General features: G+C 41.3%; 1 protein-coding gene across 2 annotated transcripts in view; it reads left to right on the top strand.

Moving 5' to 3' along the window:
• Positions 1-2,847: 2,847 nt before the first annotated feature.
• FGF2 (fibroblast growth factor 2) overlaps positions 2,848-23,755 on the top strand; it is a 66,294-nt gene continuing 45,386 nt past the window's right edge. The window contains exons 1-2 of one of the 2 annotated variants that reach the window (XM_056563984.1): positions 2,848-2,904; positions 7,077-7,413. In XM_056563984.1, the coding sequence (XP_056419959.1) occupies positions 7,236-7,413 (178 nt within the window). In that variant the 5' untranslated portion in view covers positions 2,848-2,904; positions 7,077-7,235. Of the gene's footprint in view, positions 2,905-6,442; positions 6,990-7,076; positions 7,414-23,755 lie in introns of those variants that run through there. The other variant, XM_056563976.1, reaches the window with a different exon arrangement.

Here is a 23,755-nt window from a genome sequence, read left to right as displayed (position 1 = left end):
TAACACTTTTTTTAAACTTTTTTTTTTGCAGTGTTATAGGTCCCATAGGGACCTATAACACTGCACACACTGATCTCTCATCCTGATCACAGGCGTGTATTAACACGCCTGTGATCAGCATTATCGGCGCTTGACTGCTCCTGCCTGGATCTCAGGCACGGAGCAGTCATTCGTCGATCGGACACCGAGGAGGCAGGTAAGAGCCCTCCCGGTGTCCGATCAGCTGTTCGGGACGCCACGATTTCACCGCGGCGGTCCCGAACAGCCCGACTGAGCAGCCGGGATACTTTCAGTTTCACTTTAGAAGCGGCGGTCAGCTTTGACCGCCGCTTCTAAAGGGTTAATACCGCACATCGCCGCGATAGGCGATGTGTGGTATTAGCCGCGGGTCCCGGCCGTTGATTAGCGCCGGGACCCACGCGATATGATGCGGGATCGCGGCGCGGCGCGATCCCGCTTCATATCGCGGGAGCCGGCGCAGGACGTAAATATACGTCCTGCGTCGTTAAGGGGTTAAAAATCATAACCACTTAAATTTTGCACCTAAAAATCCATATGATGGCTTATTTTTTGCGCCACCAATTCTATTTTGCAGGGACATCAGTCATTTTACCCAAAAATCTACGGCGAAACAGGAAAAAAAATCATTGTGCGACGAAATTGAAGAAAAAATGCAATTTTTTTACTTTTGGTGGCTTCCGTCTCTACGCAGTACATATTTCGGTAAAAATGACACCTTATCTTTATTCTGTAGGTCCATACGGTTAAAATGATACCCTACTTATATAGGTTTGATTTTGTCGTACTTCTGGAAAAAATCATAACTACATGCAGGAAAATTTATACGTTTAAAATTGTCATCTTCTGACCCCTATAACTTTTTTATTTTTCTGCGTATGGGGCGGTACGAGGGCTAATCTTTTGCGACGTGATCTGAAGTTTTTATCAGTACCATTTTTGTATTGATTGGACTTTTTGATCGCTTTTTATTAATTTTTTCATGATATAAAAAGTGACCAAAAATACGCTATTTTGGACTTTGGAATTTTTTTGCGCGTACGCCATTGACCGTGCGGTTTAATTAATGATATATTTTTATAGTTTGGACATTTAAACACGCGGCGATACCACATATGTTTATTTTTATTATGTTTATATATTATTTATATGGAATTTGGGAAAAGGGGGGTGATTTAAACTTTTAATAAGGAAGGGGTTAATGTGTGTGTTAAACTTTTTTTTTTTTTACACTTTTAGTTCCCTTAGGGGACTTTTAGGAGGAATCATTAGATTCCTCATACAGATCACTATGGTTGTATAGAACCATAGTGATCAGTGTGCTCTGCGCTCGAATGATAAAGCCTGGCCCTGCCAGGCTGTATCATTCAGAGAGCCGGAGCCAGCACTGGAGGAGAGGTAAGCCCTCAGGCTACCTTAGCAGTGGATCGCCCCCCCCCCGCGATCGTGCTGCGGGGGGGCGATCCACCCCACTGGACCACCAGGGACTGAATACAGGCACCTTTAGACGCCGCTGTCAACTTTGATAGTGGCGATCTAAAGGGTTAATAGCTGCCCGCATGTCGGCTATTAACGCCGGCCCCCAGCTGCAGGAATCAGCTGGGGGCCGGCCGGTATGACGCGGGCTCGAGTATGTGTATACACGTCCATGGTCCTTAAGAGGTTAAATATTTATTATATCTTTTCATGTAACAACACTGAAGAAATGACACTCTGTAAAGTAGTAGGAGGTCACAGCTAGTAAAACAGTGTTTATTCACTATAACCCAACACACAGCCATCTGTGGGGCATCCTCAAATGGAATGCAGGGGTGTGGAAGGTCTCTAGCATCCACCAGCTCTGTGATGTCATCATGGAGGAGTAGAAGAGGACTCCAGTGACAAGTTGTGAAGCTCTAATGAACTGCATGCTCAAGAAGCTTAAAGGGGTACTCCAGTGGAAAACCCTTTTTTTTTTTCTTCTTCAAATCAACTGGTAACAGAATGTTAAACAGATTTGTAAATTACTTCTATTTAAAAAAACTCAATCCTTCCAGTACATATCAGCTGTTGTATGCTGCAGAGGAAGTTGTATTTCTTTCTAGAGTTCTTTTCAGTCTGCCCACAGTGCTCTCTGCTGACACCTCTGTCGATCTCAGTAACTGTCTGGAGTACAAGCAAATCCCCATAGCAAACTTCTCCTGCTCTGGACAGTTCCTGAGAGGTGTCAGCAGAGAGCACTGTGGTCAGAGAGGAAAGAAATATACAACTTCCTCTGTAGTATACAGCAGCTGATAAGTGCTGGAAGGATTAAAAAAAATTCTGGCACCAGTTGATTTGAAATTTTTTTGTTTTAGACCGGAGTACCACTTTAAGGCAGTGCTGAAAAGTAATGGTAGGCACACAAAATATTGTCATTTTGGACCAAATTTTGACATTTCCACTTAGGGGTGTACTCACTTTTGTTGTCAAGGTTAAGACATTAATGGCTGCGTGTTGAGTTATTTTGAGGGGACATAACATTAAACACTGTTATACAGGCTGTGCACAACTACTTTACTTTGTAGCAGAGTGTCATTTGTTTAGAGTTGTCACATAAGAAGATATTTACAAAAATGTAAGGGGTGTACTCAGTTATGTGAGATACTGTAATGTAGCTGATTTTTAGTGGCTGCCCTTCTGTTGCTGTGGGATGCCTGCTAGTAAAGTAATCTCTGTCTGGAATGTGACTATTATTTTATCTAGACCTTTCATCCACATGTACCAGATGTCTTTATGAACACATGAACTCTTAATAATCATTTTCTTGTTAACACTATTTATTCCAGTTTTCCTGGTCACCGCTGAGGAGCTACTTACAGTAATCTGGATCATATTGGTGGTTACACTATACTAGTCATACACGTGGTAATTAATGATCATGGAAATAGTTTTTATCGTACACACCACCCACAAAATTATTACTCACAAAATTTACTATTATTAGGTTTATACTGATTATACTTGGTTATTTGTAAAACTGTGAGGCTTCGGTTACACAAAACCAAGAAAATGCTAAATACAAAATGTACATCAAGTATAACACCTTTTTCCGTACTTCTCATTTCCTTCTTTATGCCATTTCCCTTTCTCTTTCTAAGGCGGATGTATGGAGAAGCCTTCCTTCTGCCCTGTGGTTTGTACCCTTCTAAGGTGTCCCTACCAAAGGTCTAGGGGGAAGATTTATCAAAACCTGTGTAGAGGAAAATTTCTTTCATTTTGCAGAGGCCTTGTTAGAAATAAAAGAAGTAATCTGATTGGTTGCTATGGGCAACTGTGCAAATTTTCCTCTGCACAGGTTTTGATAAATCTTCCCACTACCTGCTTCAGCTTCTTCCTGCACCTTCATGTCTAGCCAAGGCCATTATATTGGTAAACTCCACCATAGCTTCTTGATATCTTGTGCCCATGCGTTCTTTACCATGGAAGGCGACAAATATCGGTCCTTCGCAGATGGGCTGAGAGACTTTCTTCTGCACTATGGGGGAGATTTATCAAAACCTGTGCAGAGGAAGAACGGTGCTTCAGATTGCTTCTTTTATAAGAGGTCTGTGACAAATGAAAGAAGCGATCTGATTGGTTGCAATGGGCAACGGGTCAACTTTTGCTCTGCACATATTTTGATAAATCTCCCCCTACATTACATTACTAATTGAATGTAATTTACATTTTTTTTTTATTTCTAAATGTATTTACTGTTTGAAAAAGTCAACATTAGGGGTCTCCCTACATGTCCCGGCCACATAGATTTCTGAGACTGCAGCCGCCAGAACACGTGACCAGCACAGCGCTGCTCCCTGCCTATCAATCAGACAGGCAGTAGTGCTATGCCCGCAGCTATTGTTTGTGGGGCAGAGTCACCGCGGCTGAACCCGCCCCCCCCCCCCCCCACCCCACCCCCTGGTTGTCCTCAGTGTACAGAGCCCTGCTTGTCCTCAGTGTACAGAGCCCTGCTTGTCCTCAGTGTACAGAGCCCTGCTTGTCCTCAGTGTACAGAACCCTGCTTGTCCTCAGTGTACAGAGCCCTGCTTGTCCTCAGTGTACAGAGCTCTGATTGTTCTCAGTGTACAGAGCCCTGCTTGTCCTCAGTGTACAGAGCCCTGCTTGTCCTCAGTGTACAGATCCCTGCTTGTCCTCAGTGTACAGAGCCCTGCTTGTCCTCAGTGTACAGAGCCCTGCTTGTCCTCAGTGTACAGAGCCCTGCTTGTCCTCAGTGTACAGAGCCCTGCTTGTCCTCAGTGTACAGAGCCCAGCTTGTCCTCAGTGTACAGAGTCCTGCTTGTCCTCAGTGTACAGAGTCCTGCTTGTCCTCAGTGTACAGAGCCCTGCTTGTCCTCAGTGTACAGAGCCCTGCTTGTCCTCAGTGTACAGAGCCCTGCTTGTCCTCAGTGTACAGAGCCCTGCTTGTCCTCAGTGTACAGAGCCCTGCTTGTCCTCAGTGTACAGAGCCCTGCTTGTCCTCAGTGTACAGAGCCCTGCTTGTCCTCAGTACACAGAGCCCTGCTTGTCCTCAGTACACAGAGCCCTGCTTGTCTTCAGTGCACAGAGCCCTGCTTGTCCTCAATGCACAGAGCCCTGCTTGTGCATAGTGTACAGAGCCCTACTTGTCCTCAATGCACAGAGCCCTACTTGTCCTCACTGCACAGAGCCCTACTTGTCCTCAATACACAGAGCCCTGCTTGTCCTCAGTGTACAGAGCCCTGCGGGGTATGCGAGTAAGCCCGCATTTGCGAGTGAGGCACCAGGGGTGGGGGTGGGGCAGGTCTCAGCCGCGGTGACTCTCCCCCACAAATAATAGCTGCGGGCATAGCGTCTATGTTTCTATACCTAGAAACTGTTGAAATAAAAAAAATCTGAACTTCATTTGCAAAGAAGCCTAGTTTTTACAATGAAAATCTTTTCTAAAAGTGTACACAACCTTTTATTGGGCCAAATGAAGCAAAACTGCTATCACTTTACTACTGAATGTGTTGAATTTTACTCCAGTATATAAGATTTACCATCTCAATTGACAAGTGCACCCTAGGCCGCCTGGGATTCAGCCAAGTACCTGTCCTAGACCATAAGATTTTGGTGGATGACTGGTGTATGGCGGGACAACGGGTGTAGGTGGTAGGATCAGATGGTATTAACCCCTGGGGCAAGATGCTATTAACCCCTAGTGTTCATGACGCTAGAGTGGTTTTTGGTACCAGAACCACATGAACGGTATCTCCGCTATTCCAATGGCTAGTTAAGGAACGGAGAGTCCACAACCAGTTATGGTTTAACGGAGACTTTACCGAGTTTAAGACAGATGGTATTATCTTCACAGCTAGGCCAGATTCCTAGAGAGGTGGCCAGGAACCCAGATGGACCTCACAGCTTGCTGGGACCAATTATACTTGTAATAGACTTGAGACAATTATCTTGAGGCTTGACTATATGCTAGACTTGACTACTTTTAGTAACAGCAGACACAGACTTTTGACTTACTGAAATGACTGTGGCTTTGTGGCTTTCCATGTAGCTGGTCACGTGCACTGAGATCTCTGGTGTTTGCTGTGCTCAGTAGCAGGTGGAATCTCAAAAGAAAAGAGAGTGAATTGTAATGGCCGCCCCTTTATATAGTGGGGGGCTGGACTAAGGCCCATTGGTCAAGCTGCGGGTCAGACTTACACAGGTCCTTGAGACAACCTCTCACAGGTCCTCTGCTCTATCATTACATTAGGATCCTGTCTATACATGAAAGCAGTATATACAACATTCTGGAAACAACAGGGGGAGGCTCTGCAGGGGAGCCCCCAGAACATTGAGGGCCTCAACCTGACAGGGCCTAAGGGTAGTACAGGACCATGTCCTGCACTGGGACATTACAGATCTATTAACACCTTCACTTCTCCAAACCTTCAGAAATGTTGACATTAACCAAACCACTAAATATTTAAAGTGTACCTGTAAGGCTGATCACCCATTCATGCTTTAGCTTATGCGTGGAGAGAGACAGGCCCACACTGGGCAGTACAGTTGCCAAGGCATCTGTATGACACCCAGCAAGTTCTTTTCTGCTCCTAAAGGAAATGTAACCTGTATGGCTTATAACGCATAATGTGGTATGTGGCACCTGTAGTTTCCCTACTAGTCAGTCTGGTTTTGCTTTAATTTTTAGTCACTGGATATTAACCTCTGATGTTGCTTTAACTACAGGCCATTACTTGTGCACCATCCTTTTTATATGGCCCTGTATTATCATTCCCTAATTTATTACTATATTACTAAGAAGAGTAGCATATATGACAATAAAGCTATCTTAGATCTACCGTGCACTTACTGTATAATATTATCTTACATTTATTCACTGTAACAGTTGTAGGCTAAAACAGGAGTATGACGCGTAAAATAGGTTGATTCAGTGCCGATGACTTGAGGCCTGAATAGCTAGAAACAAAAGCTATTACTGGTGGTTTCATAGCTGTGACGCCTGCTGCTTCTCTCCAGGGCTCTTCTGAAAGTTAGCTGAATAATAAAGTACTGGCAAGCTCCTGTTGCATAAACCCCCACATCTCCTCTCCTGTCGCTCCCTCCTCCCAAAATTGCCCTGCAAAGTAATTCAGTGCTGGGGGAGGGAGTCTAATGCTGAAAAGTGACTGGCAGAGCCTGTCTAAGAAAATACCCAGGAACACTATACTGCTTCTTATAGTCCATCCGCTTTCTGGCAATGTGCTTTCATGTAGCTTCCTGGGAAAATACAGAGTGCTCACAACATCATTAAGGAGCAGCAGCAGAAGTAGGAGGAAGAAAAAGAGGGGCGGAGGAGGGCTTCACCTATATAAATAAAAAGACCTTTTTGACAGAACAAGTCCTGATGGTAGTGGGTTGGACCAGGATGAAGAGCAGCCTGCACAGTTTCCCAGGCTCCAGCCACCTCTGCTCTCATCATTGAGGAGTATGGATGACACAATTTCAAGTCATAAGTAGGTAAACGTATTGAGCTGAATGCAACATTCTCATCCTTACATCATGCATCTACAGTGACTCCAAAGTGTTGGCCTTACTTCTAGCTGCCAGTAATTGAATGAACAGTGAGGAGGCCCTGCCAAGGAGAGACGGTGAACGCAGGACGCTTATCGGAGAGCCACTACTACCTGCTGGACCCCTTGTCCTGCATCAGCGCCACCCTGCCGAAAACAAGGAGAAAACGGTTAATATTGGGGGTGGGGATGGCAGCAGGGAGTATCACCACCCTCCCACCACCTCCGGATGATGGGGGTAGTTCTCCATTCCCCCCTGGAAACTTTAAGGATCCCAAGAGACTGTACTGTAAGAATGGAGGATTCTTCCTTAGGATCAATTCAGATGGAAAAGTGGATGGATCTCGGGAGAAGGGTGATTCACATAGTAAGTATTTTGAACATTAAAGTATTATTTCGAATCATGTATAACATATCCATATTATTCACTCCAACAGTCATCACAAATTTGTGCAATTTCAAGATGGAAAAAGGTGTATTTTTAGTTTGAGGTTAAGGGTGCTATTCCTGGGTGTCCAATACTTTCTTTATGATAAGTTATCCTGTTCAGAAATTAGGTGACAACCACTAACAGCAGTCATTACTGCACTTTTGGAGTTGCCACACAAGTATTCACCACTAAATCTGCCTTTTTAAAAACCACTACATCCCCTGCGGTCCGTGTTCTGCTGCTGTTTCAATGTAATCTTCACCGTAGTTCTGGAACTACATGAACCAGGAAGATTAGGATGAACAGAGCTGTATGTCCTATTCAGATAATTTCACATATGCATTCTCTACCATGAATGCAAATGGTAAGATATGTATATAGCATCAACATATTCTGCAGAGATGAAACATACATGATAACTGATCTTGAAAACCAAACATCTGGCAATAATGAAGCACAGGAGTGAGGATTCTGCCCCCTAGGGCTTGCAAACTTTAGAATAATGCTAATGCTGAATTGTTTGCAGTATTCTATAGGGGCCCTATAGAGTAGCTCTTTCATCAGCTTTTCTTTTGCCCCCATGACCTTGTATGTATGCCATGTGAAATGTAATACATAGTAATACATGTAATACATGGTGTCCATAGAAACATAGAATGTGTCGGCAGATAAGAGCCATTTGGCCCATCTAGTCTGCCCAATATTCTGAGTACTTATGAATCGTCCTTGTCCCTACCTTATATGAAGGATAGCCTAATCTTCATAATACATAATCTTCTCGGAGGTGGTTACTTTTCTTGGTAGAAGGAAGAACATTAAAATCACATTAAATTCCAGGATGAATAATCCTTCTCATGTAATATAATAGAATTAACTATAGCATTAAAGGAATGAAAAGTATAGTATTTCTGTTCCTGGCCATTACATTCAGAATATGTGTGTTCATACAGTTGCACATATGGAAATTGGTTAATCTAAAAGTTGCATGTATCTTTAAGGACTAAAAGAAACCCCAAACACTCAGATCAAACCAATTAAGACAAATGTATGTCATCTGGCACAGCAGAGATGCCAGCTGGTTTGCCTGCAATGGACCGACTGCCAACCGCAGGGGATTAAACTTACCATTTGTTTGTTCTGTCAGCACTTTGCTTTCACAGTAATCCTCCATCAGTACCGCTGTCCTAACTTCAATAATGTAATGTTAAGTTGGGCACCTATATAGCGACCTCATTTCAATGTTTTAAAAGTATGGACAACATCTGTACAACCATTAATATCTATTTGAAATAGTAACAATATCTAAACATTGCCTAAAATTGTATTTCTATAAACACCATGCTATGTAATTACACACAATGGGGTCTGTCACGTTCCGTTGGAGCTTCCATAGTTTTTGACAGGAAGAATAGAAATGCATCCCTGTCAAATTCTTCCAAATGTGCCTGAATTGCTGATGGATTCTCTTCTGATAGCAGTGGAAACACAATCGCGGACTTAATAGATCTCAGGTAAATTGGACAACCATCAATTTGCTAAGTTGAATTTATGAATTAATTTTAGAAATTATTATAATAAGTGCTTTTAGGGGCTCACTTACTAAAACAAACTCCATTGTCTTCTGTCTAGTGATTTTTTTCTTTGGTCTCATTCAAACTAACATCAGAAGCTTCATTCAGCGTCTCCACCAGTAGCTCCTTCATATTTGATTGGAAGAAATTGTGCAGCACGTGGGTTATTCTTTTTGTCAAAAGTTCATTCAGAGAAAATTAGCCATATTTAGGATCTCTGCAATGATATATATATATATATATATATACACTGCATATATACACTGCATATATACACTGCTCAAAAAATAGACACTAAGATAACACATCCTAGATCTGAATGAATGAACTAATCGTTTGAAATACTTTCGTCGTTACATAGTTAAATGTGCTGACAACAAAATCACACAAAATTATCAATGGAAAACAAATTTATCAACCCATGGAGGTCTGGATATGGAGTCACACTCAAAGTGGAAAACCACACTACAGGCTGATCCAACTTTCATGTAATGTCCTTAAAACAAGTCAAAATGAGGCTCAGTAGTGTGTGTGGCCTCCACGTGCCCGTATGACCTCCCTACAATGCCTGGGCATGCTCCTGATGAGGTGGCAGATGGTCTGCTGAGGGATGTCCTACCAGACCTGGACTAAAGCATCCGCCAACTCCTTGACAGTCTCTGGTGCAATGTGGCATTGGTGGATGGAGCGATACATGATGTCCTAGATGTGCTCAATCAGATTCAGGTCTAGGGAACGGGCGGGTCGGTCCATAGCATCAATGCCTTCCTCTTGCAGGAACTGCTGACACACTCCAGCCACATGAGGTCTAGCATTGTCTTGCATTAGGAAGAACCCAGGGCCAATCGCACCAGCATATGGTCTCACAAAGGGTCTGAGGATCTCATCTCGGTACCTCAGGCAGTCAGGCTACCTCTGACAAGCACATGGAGGGCTGTGCGGCCCCCCAAAGAAATGCCACCCCACACCATTACTGACCCACCGCCAAACCGGTCATGCTGGAGGATGTTGCAGGCAGAAGAACGTTCTCCACGGCATCTGGACGCCAGTGGCGATTTTGCCAATCTTGGTGTTCTCTGGCAAATGCCAAACATCCTGCATGGTGTTGGGCTGTAAGCACAACCCCCACCTGTGGACATCAGGCCCTCATACCACCCTCATGGAGTCTGTTTCTGACCGTTTGAGTGGACACATGCACATTTTGTCGCCTGCTGGAGGTCATTTTACAGGGCTCTGGCAGTGCTCCTCCTTGCACATAGGCGGAGGTAGTGGTCCTGCTGCTAGGTTGTTGCCCTTCTACAGCCTCCTCCACATCTCCTAATGTACTAGCCTGTCTCCTGGTAGCGCCTCCATGCTCTAGACACTACGCTGACAGACACAGCAAACCTTCTTGCCACAGCTCGCATTGATGTGCCATCCTGGACTGAGCCACTTGTGTGGGTTGTAGACTCCGTCTCATGCTACCACTAGAGTGAAAGCACTGCCAGCATTCAAAAGGGACCAAAACATCAGCCAGGAAGCATAGGAACTGAGAAGTGGTCTGTGGTCACCACCAGCAGAACCACTCCTTTATTGGGGGTGTCTTGCTAATTGCCTACAATTTCCACCTGTTGTCTGTCCCATTTGCACAACAGCATGTGAAATTGATTGTCAGTGTTGCTTCCTGAGTGGACAACGTGATTTCACAGAAGTGTGATTGACTTGGATTTACATTGTGTTGTTTAAGTGTTTCCTTTATTTTTTAGAGCAGTGTGTGTATATACAGTATCTGTCCTCATGCATAATCTTAAATACACTTTTCTAATAACAAATACAAGTGTAGCGCTATTAACTACTGCTCATCTTCTTTGAGTCAATATTTGTTGGATCAGCAGTCTGTCCAGCCAAACATCAAAGGAGCAGCAACCTTACCATCCCCCACAAAGGAATTCCCTATGAAGAGTTTTGCACAACAATTATAGGCGAGCGGGATTCCACCTTCATAAACCCCCCACTCCCCAGCCTTGACTAGGTTCGTCAAGTTTTCACCCAAAGGTGCATGATCTGCTGTCAATTTCTTGGTAGTTTTCATCAAAAGAAAGAACACTATGATGGAACCCAGCAAAACCTATAATACATTAATGGGGTTCATTGGGCACAGATGTTCTGGACAGTTCAACGGGTCCACCACTGCCATCATGGTTTCCAGAAGCAAAGACAGTAGTGTAAACAGAGCCTTAAATGTTTGTTTTTTAAATCCCTGTTTTATGTCCCTTATAATCATGTACTGCCCCTTAGACATGGTACTAAGGGGCAGTACATGGTACTAAGGGGCAGTACCATCTTATCTCTCTTTCACTATAGCTGTTGGATGAGTGACTCTTTAGTTGACAGCTGTCTTACATACATATTGGCCCTGATTTACTATGGTAAAACCGACATGTTTTGTTGGGTTGTGCGCCAAAGCATGGGGCATTGCGCCAGAAATTTTGTCTGCGCCAGAATTGAAAAAAACCCGACAAACGCTCCATTTTACTGAAAAAAACTGAAAAATCATCCGGAAAAGGGGCGAAAAATCCCAAGAAAATGTGGTGGATTTGAGCAGAGGAAACCCCCACAGATCAGAGCAAGTGTAAAAAAAATATAAGCAAAATGTAGAGAAAAGTGCAAAATGTAGGGAAACATAAGTAAATACCTTAGAATAATATCTGTAGGGAAATAAAACCCACAAAAAAAAAAAAAAATAGACTCCACTCTTAGTAAATCAGGGCTATTCTGTGTGGCTAGTGTTACTAACCAGTAAGAAATGGAATGATAAACAATGTCAAGAATGAAATGTATATGTTTTCAGCTACAGCCAGTGTAGAAGATGTGATGGTTTAGTCATGACATGCGTTTGTTTGGTAATAGCCCAAGGAACTCAACGCTCTCCGATCATTTTATGACTTTACTATCACGTGACTTTAAAGATAAACAGTTTTATAATCCATGGTACATGACAGCGCTAATAAATATAAATCTTCAGAAATGTTGCTGCTGTTAGTTAAATGTGGAACAGTCTACCTGCTGTGATGTTATTCAATACTTGTCAAAAAACAATACACAATGAAGGGGGAATTTACAGTTTCAGAATACTGGCTTAAGATGCGGCGGAGGTATAAAGAGGCACATGCCTGTTAATACTTTTGGCGCATTCTTAGCTCGCCATTTGTCATCGGACAGGAATCTACCCAGACTATGATATTGTGTAGATTTCAGGTATAAACTATGTCAATGTCTAGGGTAAATTATAGTAAATCAGACAGGCCGTGGGAGGCCATGCTTCTCCATGCTAAGCCTTGCGTTTTTACTGAAAGTGTCAAATACAACGGAAACACAACGAAAAGTTCAAAATATTTGCACAAATACGATTATGTACGCCACTTACCTGATAGACAGCCCCCCCAAAATGTTTTGCCAATATTACCAGTTTAACTCAGTAGACAATAAACTTCTGTAGCTAAAATTTAAAAGAATTCATTTAAATTGAAGAAATGCAAAAATAAAATAAAAAACATGCAACTATTTACATGTATATTCACATGTTCATGTACAATCTGTCATATTCATGATGCATAAATTTTTCATGTATCGATCCCTTATACCGCCTCCTCCACAAAGCAGTATTGTATGTAGGCGGCTTCACAGAGTTCAATGGGTCATTATGGCTCCATACTGTAAAGCCTTAGGTAGTCCATGTGCTAGAGTAAGGTCCTCTATATGGTGTTGTATTATAGGACAATATATATGAGGTAAAATTCTTCTATAATTCTACATTTAATAGAGCATGTCATATTAAAATGGGAAGGCATATGGATGTAGAGTAGAGCCCTATAGAAGTCTACAACTGTTATAGTTTGGTGTCATACTCATGGGTTGGATGGATCCTTGGGCATCAAGAGCTTGTCCTGCCTCTGCAAGACATGTTAAAATGACTCTTACTGATATAAATGCACAGCCATAGCCTTCTAAGTATATACTTTAAGGTAATAATCTACTATAGATCTACTCTCTTTACATTATTTCTTCAGGCAATAAAATGATTGTAAAAATTGTCAGTTGTTATTACTAGTATGTCTCCATATTGTTACTATTTATCACTAAATTAATTGAAGCCTCTATTTTGAATATGCATGGGAGATTCCAGGAAAAATGCAGTTCATACTATTATAGATATATACAGGGTGAGTGCTCCTATTTTTTCACATCTTCTAATAAGATTTACTAAATTAATTGAGCCGGCTTTATAACATGTGGACCATAACATAATAGTTTACATACTGAAGATATTTGAAGATCATATGTAGGTTCCAATATATCATAAGAAAAAACATAATAAATATACAAAGATGAAAATGTTATATGTTATTGTCCCTTTTACCTTTTAGACACATTTATCAAGCATTTGCACCATTTTTTGTGCTTGTCATGCTTGTCCTTTTTTTGTTTTAGGCCTAAAAAGAGGGCGTGGTTTATGTGCTGATGCTTTTTAGACACATTCATTAAATGCTACTTTTTGAAAAGTTTACCACAAACTTAATCTATTCAATAAGTGGTGTACAAACCACAAAACGAAAAAAATTGCATTGAAAAAATGTACAAAATTCTCATAGGTCATAGGGCAATATGATAGATTTTGCCCATTTGAAACTAGCATAATGGATAATGTTTCAATTCCTCTCCTTTAATATAGTCACTTTCTATCAGGGAATAAAAGAATAGGCAGAAAACCTGCCCTAACCATTTCCAAGAGACTGAATTGTTCAGATAAGCAATATTGGGCATCTCAATTTAATCCTTTTTTTCCCAGGACCATATTTACATCTCAGGAGTCTGTAGGCCCATAATGGTCTCCAGCCAGATGCTGAAAAAGCCAAATGTAACTGTCACGATTCGGCTGATTGGAGGTGGATCCTCTGTGTCAGAGAGGGATTGGCGTGGACCGTGTCAGTGGACCGGTTCTAAGTTGCTACTGGTTTTCACCAGAGCCCGCCGCAAAGCAGGATGGTCTTGCAGCGGCGGTAGCAACCAGGTCGTATCCACCGGCAACGGCTCAACCTCTCTGACTGCTGACATAGGTCTGGTACAAGGGATAAGGCAAGAGCAAGGTCGGACGTAGCAGAAGGTCAGAGCAGGCAGCAAGGATCGTAGTCAGGGGCAACGGCAGGAGGTCTGGAACACAGGCTAGGCTCAAGGAAAGGCTTTCACTGGCACAAGGGCAACAAGATCCGGCGAGGGAGTGCAGGGGAAGTGAGGTATAAGTAGGGAGTGCACAGGTGAAGATACTGATTAGGCCTGCTGCGCCAATCAGTGGCGCAGTGGCCCTTTAAATCGCAGAGACCCGGCGCGCGCGCCAGGACAACACAGACGGGGAACGGGTCAGGTACGGGAGCCGAGATGCGCATCGCGAGCGGGCACGTCCCGCATCGCGAATCACATCCCGGCTGGGAGCAATATCGCAGCGCACCCGGTCAGCAGGTCTGACCGGGGCGCTGTGAATAAGAGAACGCTGCGAGCGCTTCGGGGAGGAGCGGGGACCCGGAGCGCTCGGCGTAACAGTAACAAGCATCCCATGGATACCTCTGTGTTCTTTTATCACTGCTAATAGAATACAGCTACTGTCATGTAAGGACACCTTCTGTAAAGTTTTTTTTCTATCTAGTAACATGTAGCTATATCAAGATATATTTAAGTTCTGCACCAATTATATTTATGGTAGTTGAGACATAAATTCAAAGTCTACAGTACAAATTTGACTTATTCAGGAGTTTTTTCAGTTCTAAATTGACTCTAAGCTGCTATAAAAACATGTATAGAAAGTTGTCTGGGGGTTAAAGACCAAGGAAACTTTCCTTATTTGCATGAGTAGCAGATCAGGAAATGAAATGTTTCTTTCCTCATAATGACCTCTTCTTTATACCTGATGGGTCAGCACCCAGTTGTGAGTATATCATTATGCACACTGACATCCTCTTTCATGAAAGCTAGCCCAGCCAAAAAATAAAGACATTGTCTATCCCACCCATCAAATTCCAGCATTAGGGGAAACTCTTCATCCTGTCACTAGTTTACATACACAAAGCCCATGATACACTATTCTGTCCATTCTGTAAAAAAACATTCCAACTAACCATCAGGGAGAATGTATCAATGCTTGACACCAAAAAAAATGTTTAAAAAGCCACACATTTTTACTCGCATTATTTCTGTGTTGACCTTTTTATTTTTATTTTTTTTACTGTTTTCTGCAACTATTAAGAGTTGTTTTCTGGAGGCAGGCATTGGTAAGATCCATTCTCAGCATAAGAAGGAGGGTATACATACCCTCAAAAACATTTCCCCCTTTTCAATTGTACAAAAATCTGATCCTCTGGGCAAAATAAACATACAAAAAAACACATGAAGTCTTACAGGTGTACTTCGGAGGAAAAAAAAATGTTTTTAAATCAACTGGTGCCAGAAAATTATACAGATTTGTAAATGAAGTCTATTTGAAAATCTTAACCCTTCCAGTACTTAACAGATACTGTATGCCCCAGAGGAAGTTGTGTAGTTTTTTTCCCTTCTGACCACAGTACTCCCTGCTGATACCTCTGTCCATGTCACAAACTGTCCAGAGCAGGAACAAATCCTCATTTCAAACTTCTCCTGCTCTGGGCAGGTTCTGACACTAGTAGAGGTGGCAGCAGAGAGCACTGTGGTCAGACTTTTATATCTCCATTCCCAGACCCATATGAGGGCTTGTTTTTTGCGTGACCACTTGTACTTTGCAATGACATCACTCATTTTACCATAAAATGTATGGTAAACTCACAAAATAATTTTTGTATAAGGAAATTTAAACAAAAATCATAATTTTCCAACTTGGGGGTGGGGTGGGGGTTTGTTTTCGTGCTGTGCACTTTATGGTAAAAATTACAAGTTTTCTTTATTCTCTGGGTCAATGTAATTACAGTGATACCCATGGTTACATACATTTCTATTATTGTACTGCTTAAAAAAAATCTCAAACTTTTTTTTACATAATCAGTATGTAAAAAATTGCTCTATTTTGACCACCTCTGACTTTCTAATTTTTCCGTATCCCGAGCTAATTTTTTCTGCTATGATCTGTAGTTTGTTTGGGTACCACATGCATATATGTGAATTTTTAATCGCTTGTCATTAAGATTTTTTGCAGTTTGATGTGACAAAAAAGCTTAAATTTTTTACTCTTTTTTTTTTTTTACATTTGCACTGTTTGCCGTAGGGGATCATTAACATTATATTATTATAGTTTGGACATTTACAAACGCAACAATACCAAATATGTTTATTATTTATAGTTTTTACGCTTTTTTATATTAATATGGGGAAAAGGGGTGATTTACAACTTTATTGGGGGAGGGGCTTTTTCAAATTTTTTAAAACTTTTTAACATTTATTTTACACTTTTTTAGTCCCATAGGGGACTATTTATAGCAATCATTAGATTGCTAATACTGTTCAGTGCTATGCATAGGGCATAGCACTGATCAGTATTATCGGCGATCTTCTGCTCTGGTCTGCTGAAAGGCAGATTAGTGCAGAAGACCCCGGGAGATGGACGGAGGCAGGTGAGGGGACCTCCGTCTGCCATCTTGGCTGATCTGTTCCCGTGGCAGTGCTGCGGGCGATCAGCCATTATAAGTGCTGCACTGCCACAGATGCCGTGATCTGTATTGATCATGGCACCTGAGGGGTTAATGTATGGCGCTGTGTGTGCTAAGTGATGCTATGCAGCGCCGTACATTTATGGCGCATGTCCTTAAGGGGTTAAAAAGATTTACTAAAAAGGACTTTTATGATATGTCAGAAGGGTCATACTCTAGAAACTAGAAGTAGGCACTTTATAATTGTTAAGCAGACTTTGGTATCCAGTTTGCAGTGACAGAGGGTTGTAGTCAATGGAGAATATTCAGAGCAAAGTCTTGTTACCAGTGGGGTACCTCAGGGATCTGTACTGGGACCTATTTTGTTTAATATCTTTATTAGTGATATTGCAGAAGGTATTGGTCTTTTTACTGATGACACAAAGATATGTAACAGGGTTGATGTTCCTGGAGGGATCCGCCAAATGGAAAAGGATTTATGTAAACTAGAAAAATGGTCAGAACTCTGATTTAATGTGGATAAGTACAAGTTATTGCACCTTGGGTGTAAAAAACAAGGGCAGAGTATAAAATCAGTGATACAGTCTCTGAGCAAAGGGATTTAGGGGTCATTAATTCAGAAGATTTAAAGGGGTACTCCTCCCCTAGACATCTTATCCCCTATCCTGTGGTCGCTTGTCATCCAGCATGCAGCGTAGTATGCTCTGTGCACCGAATGACAGGGGTGCCGCACTGAAGATCGTGAGGGGTCCCAGCGGTGGGACCTCCACAATCCGACATCTTATCCCCTATCCGTTGGATAGGGGATAAGATGTTTAGGGGTGGAATACCCCTTTAAAGACAGGCAGACAATGTTATAGAGCAGCAGGAAATGCTAGCAGAATGCTTGGATGTATAGGGAGAGGTATAAGCAGTAGAAAGAGGGTAGTGCTCATGTCACTGTACAGAACACTGGTGAGACCTCACTTTGAGTATTGTGCACAGTACTGGAGGCCATATGTCCAGAAGGATATAGATACATTGGAGAGAGTTCAGAGAAGAGCTACTAAACTAGTTCATGGATTACAGGTTTATACTTTACCAGGAAAGGTTAAAGGATCTTAACATGTATAGCTTGGAAGAAAGATGAAACAAAAGGGATATGATAGAAACTTTTAAAGTGTACCTGTAGTTAACAAACTTTTTATACAATGTAGATAATACTATTATATGTAGAAACAAGCATGTAACAATCCAGTGCATAAAACTTCAGGTTTATTGGATAAAACGTCTCAGAAACAAAGAAAAGTAGATTACGCGTTTCGGGTCATGTGACCCTTCAACAGAATGATGCAACCTGGGAAATACACAGCTATTTAAATGGTGTTCCCCAGGTGAGGCAGAGAACGGGCAATGAACAAAGTCATTAACCCCATGGCTGCAGCAAGAGGAAAAAGCACCTTGCATAAAACACTGATTTAACCCTAGCACCATTGGATGTTAAAAATAAAACCAAAAAACAATCAATAGTGACTAAAATTCTTATTGTGGAGGATGGATCACAAAGCTCAGAAAAATAAGGTACTATAAACAACTATAACACTATAAAATCCAGCTATATAGATGAAAAGAGCGTACTCTGTTTATTTGTTACACACTCAGTAATGAAGTATAATATCAGACCTGAGATTAAGACTGTGTGGATGATAGATTCTCAAACTAATCCAAAACACATCACGGTTACGGAGGAACTTGATCCAGTCCCCACCTCGCTTTGGTATGTTCACTTTCTCCAGACCATGAAAAGAGAAGGACAGGAGATCACCAGAGTGAACATCCCAAAAATGTCTTGACACACTCGAGATGTTCACATGATGCGGATTACAAACCCCTCTGAGATGCTCCTGAATTCTCATTTTTAATGGTCATTTAGTGATGCCGATGTATGACAAATTACACATAGTACATATAATTCTATATACTGTACCACGAACGGCGTCTGACAATTAATGAAGGACTTGATGGGCTGTTTGTGTTGTTCAGTAAGTCCAGGCGTGAACTGACACTTGTGTGCATATTGACAAACAACACATCTCTGATGGCTACATCCATAAAAACCCTTCACAGATAGCCAAGTGCTATCTGTTTGATTGCGTGGTTGATTGGAGGGAAGGACACTTGGTGACAACAAATTGCCTAGTGTAGGGGCCCATCTGGAAAAAAATTACATCCACTTTTTTTTAAATTCAGCTAGCTGGGGATCCTGATTCAATACCGAGAGGTATTTCTTCATAATATCTACCACAGTGTTGTACTCCATGCTAAAGTTAGTTACAAATGATAACCTAGATCTTGCACTGTCGACCTTGTTCACCTTATGCGCACAAGGTGCACAAGGTCGACAGTGCATAATCTAGGTTATTCACTCGTAAGCGGCCTAAACTTTAGTCCTCTAGCCTATGAGCTGCCGGGATGCAATCTCCATAATGGCCGATGCAATGGTAGGATGTTATTGCACCTGCCAAGGGAGAGATAGCAGTTTCATTTATCGCGGGAACTTGGACAAGGTGAGTATTATTTTTTTTCTGTTTATCCACAATGGGGCATTATCAGTACAGGGAGAATTATTACTATATAGAGTGTCAGAGGACACTATTACTATATGAGGTCACATGGGGTCACAGGGGGCACTATTACTATATGGGGCACAGGGGACATTATTACTATTTGGGTTTACAGCTAGCACTACTACTATCTAAGAGGTACAGGGGGCATATTACTATATGGGGCAATTAATCGCCATAGAATCAAAGCGATTAACAAATTGAAAAGCGTAATAGAAAAATAGCACAACTAAACAGAGGAATAGTTGCTTGATTTTTTTGTGATTTGTTTAATTTTTTTGAGGGATACATATAACTCATTGTTTATAATTTTCATGCCATTCATTGTGTGTAATACATAATATTTTCAGTTTACTAAAGCCATTATAGCCACTATTATGTGGTTATGACAAATAATTCAATACTTTTTTCCTATTTAAATATTTTTTACTGTTTAATGGTTACTTATTTTATTTAATTTACATTTTTTATTGACATTTAAAACTTTTCAGTTTTTAAAGTGGGGCTTTGAATACAGGCATATTGTTATATTCTGCCTTTTCATAATAAACCATTCTGATTGAGAAAAAAGTAAACATTTTTAAATATTATTAATATTAGATTTTTAATTCTACACTTTTGTGCTTTGCCACCTGCTATTAATCTTTACAAATAATATTGTTCCACTGAATGATTTCTTGAGTAGGCTTTCTGAATGGTACGACAATGAGTCCATTGATAAAAATGGTTACACAGAGCAAAAAAAAAAAAAGGCATGATTATGGAAGATTGCTGGTCATTTCCACTTAAATACAAATCCTTAAACAAATTTCTTCTGTTTGAAACTATGAACAAAATGTTCCAAAATAAAGTGAGAGGCAGAATTATTGGAGGGATTGAGAGAATAGTGGATAAATACATACTCTGGGTGACTATTCTGACGGGAAGCTATTAAAAAGAGGGTTCTAGAGTGTAAAAATATAGAACTAAAACACATCCATATGAACAAATTCCCTGTAAGATAATATATAAGAACACATCAGCCTGCCATAGAAAGAAAAAAAAAAAGTGTAATATAAAAATTTGAGTTTGCTTTTTGTGTACCTTTATATACCTAGACAATGTGCAAGGCTTTAATAGTGTAGTCTTGGCTTAACCCCTTAAGGACCAGGCCAATTTTCACTGTAGGACCAGAGCGTTTTTTGCACATCTGACCACATTCACTTTAAGCATTAATAACTCTGGGATGCTTTTACCTTTCATTCAGATTCCGAGATTGTTTTTTCGTGACATATTCTACTTTATGTTAGTGGTAAATTTCGTCGATACTTGCATGAAAAATTCAAAAATTTGATGAAAAAAATGAACATTTTGCATTTTTCTAACTTTGAAGCTCTCTGCATGTAAGGAAAATAGACATTCCAAATAAATTATATTTTAATTCACAAATACAATATGTCTACTTTATGTTTGCATCATAAAGTTGACATGTTTTTACTTTTGGAAGACATCAGAGGGCTTCAAAGTATAGCAGCAATTTTCCAATTTTTCAAAAAATTTTCAAAATCAGAATTTTTCAGGGACCAGTTCAGGTTTGAAGTGGATTTGAAGGGCTTTCTTATTGGAAATACACCATAAATGACCCCATTATAAAAACTGCACCCCTCAAAGTATTCAAAATGACATTCAGTAAGTGTGTTAACCCTTTAGGTGTTTCACAGGAATAGCAGCAAAGTGAAGGAGAAAATTCAAAATCTTAATTTTTTACACTCGCATGTTCTTGTAGACCCAGTTTTTGAATTTTTACAATGGGTAAAAGGGAAAAAAATTCTCAAAATTTGTAACCCAATTTCTCTCGAGTAAGGAAATACCTCATATGTGTATGTCAAGTGCTCAGTGAGCGCAGTAGAGGGCTCAGAAGGGAAGGAACAACAATGGGATTTTGGAGAGTGAGTTTTTCTGAAATGGTTTTTGGGGGCATGTCACATTTAGGAAGCCCCTATGGTGCCAGGATAGCAAAAAAAAAATCACATGGCATGCTATTTTGGAAACTACACCCCTCAAGGAACGTAACAAGGGGTACAGTGAGCCTTAACACCCCACAGATGTTTGACGACTTTTCGTTAAAGTTTGATGTGTAAATGAAATTTTTTTTTCACTAAAATGCTGTTTTTCCCCCAAATTTTACTTTTTTACAAGGGGTAATAGGAGAAAATGCCCCCCAAAATTTGTAACCCCATCTCTTCTGAGTATGGAAATACCCCATGTGTGGACGTCAAGTGCACTGCGGGCGCACTACAGGGCTCAGAAGAGAAGGAGACACATTTGGATTTTGGAAAGCAAATTTTGCTGAAATTATTTTTGGGGGGCATGTCACATTTATGAAGCCCCTATGGTGCCAGGACAGCAAAAAAAAAAACACATGGCATACTATTTTGGAAACTACACCCCTTAAGGAACGTAACTAGGGGTACAGTGAGCTTTAACACCCCACAGGTGTTTGATGACTTTTCGTTAAAGTTGGATGTGTAAATGAATTTTTTTTTTCAATAAAATGCTGGTTTTCCCCCAAATTTTACTATTTTACAGGGGGTAATAGGAGAAAATGCCCCCCAAAATTTGTAACCCCATCTCTTCTGAGTATGGAAATACCCCATGTGTGGACATCAAGTGCACTGCGGGTGCACTACAATGCTCAGAAGAGAAGGAGTCACATTTAGGAAGCCCCTATGGTGCCAGAACAGCAAAAAAAAAAAACATATGGCCTACTATTTTGGAAACTACACCTCTCAAGGAACATAACAGTGAGTCTTAACACCCCATAGGTGTTTGATAAATGTTCATTAAGTGGGATGTGAAAAGGAAAATTTTTATTTTTTACACTAAAATGCTGGGGTTACCCCAAATTTTTCATTTTCACAAGTGGTAAAAGGAGAAAATGTCATTGTAAATTTGTAGATACATTTATTTGGAGTAAGGACATACCTCATATCTTGATGTAAGCAGCTCTGAGGATGCACACCAGGTTTTGGAGGAGCAGGAGGGCAGTCAGGGTCCTTGAGCTTTTGTATTGCTGCCTATGGAGCCAGAACAGCGGGACCCCCTTCAAGGGGCATTACATGGGGTACACTAAATAACTAAAATGGGGTACAGTGGGACAAAAATTATAAAACAGATTATGTTCCCAGAATGATGACCCAGAGCATAGCCAAAACTAAAAAATATGACCACCCCAAACCCTATGCTCTGAATCATCATTCTGGGAATGTGATGTGTGTGGCAGTCCCTAACCTGTTGACTCAAATGCGCACCCCGCTCAGGTGGAGAGAGAGAGCGCTGCGCATTTGAGGCAACATAAAAAAGTCCCCGATGATAGTGACTCAGTGACCCATGACCCATTTTTTGAAAAAATACCCCCAGAGGTCTTAACAGGTTTTTTTTTTATATATATATAAAGAGTTTTTTTGGACAATTTAGTGGTTTTATGGGGTTGAAATTTGCAATGTACTCTGGACTTGGTACATTGGGGTCAAATTATGGAAAATTAAAATGAAAAGGGAAAATTTAGTATGCCATGGAAGTGTGATACTCCCTGAAGCAATCCTTAATGCAGAGGCCCGGATGATCGGGGCAAGTGTCACATTGAGTGGTGGTATCCTTCCGAATCCCCCTCTTGTAACACACTCTGCATCTTTTCTGGGTTCGTCCCTTCTTTCCAGTGTGGGGGACTTCACCTGGAAAGTGTTGGCCTGGGACGATCCTGGCACCTATTACTTCAGTTCCTTGGGAAGTCCGGCCTGCTCTTTCCCGGTCGCCAAAGATTAGGACCTTTAGGTATGTCCCTGTGTTGCAAGCGTTCTGGTACAGTACAAAAGAGTTGTACATGGCAACCTGTACCAAGTAGACCACAACTTTTTTGTACTATACACGTGTTTTCCGCATGGCCATGTATGGTTTGAGGACTTGATCAGAAAGATCAACTCCCCCATATACCGATTGTAGTCCAGAATACAATCGGGCTTGAGGACCGTTGTTGTGGTATCTTGCACAGGGACAGGTGAGCTGCCGTTACCATGAATAGTGGTCAGCATAAGGACATCCCTCTTATCCTTATACCTGACCAGCAACAGGTTTTCATTGGTAAGGGCACGGGACTCGCCCTTGGGCATAGGTGCCTGCAGAAAATTTAGAGGGAGGCCTCTCTAGTTTTTCCGCATGGTCCCACAAGCGGACGTGGATCTGGCGGCAAGGGATGTGAACAGAGGGATGCTGGTATAAAAGTTGTCCACGTACACGTGGTAACCCTTATCCAAATGATTTTCCCGCTAACACCCACATTGGGGGAACAATCTGGGGGTTCAATATGGGAATCTTGTCCCTCATACACTCTAAACTTGTAAGTGTACCCGGAGGTACTCTCACAAAGTTTATAGAGCTTCACGCCATACCGTGTCCATGTACTGGTGGAAGATGAGTC

The sequence above is a fragment of the Hyla sarda genome, chromosome 1, assembly GCF_029499605.1.
Source record: "Hyla sarda isolate aHylSar1 chromosome 1, aHylSar1.hap1, whole genome shotgun sequence".
Lineage (NCBI taxonomy): Eukaryota > Metazoa > Chordata > Amphibia > Anura > Hylidae > Hyla > Hyla sarda.
This window is presented reverse-complemented; position numbering and strand designations above follow the sequence as displayed.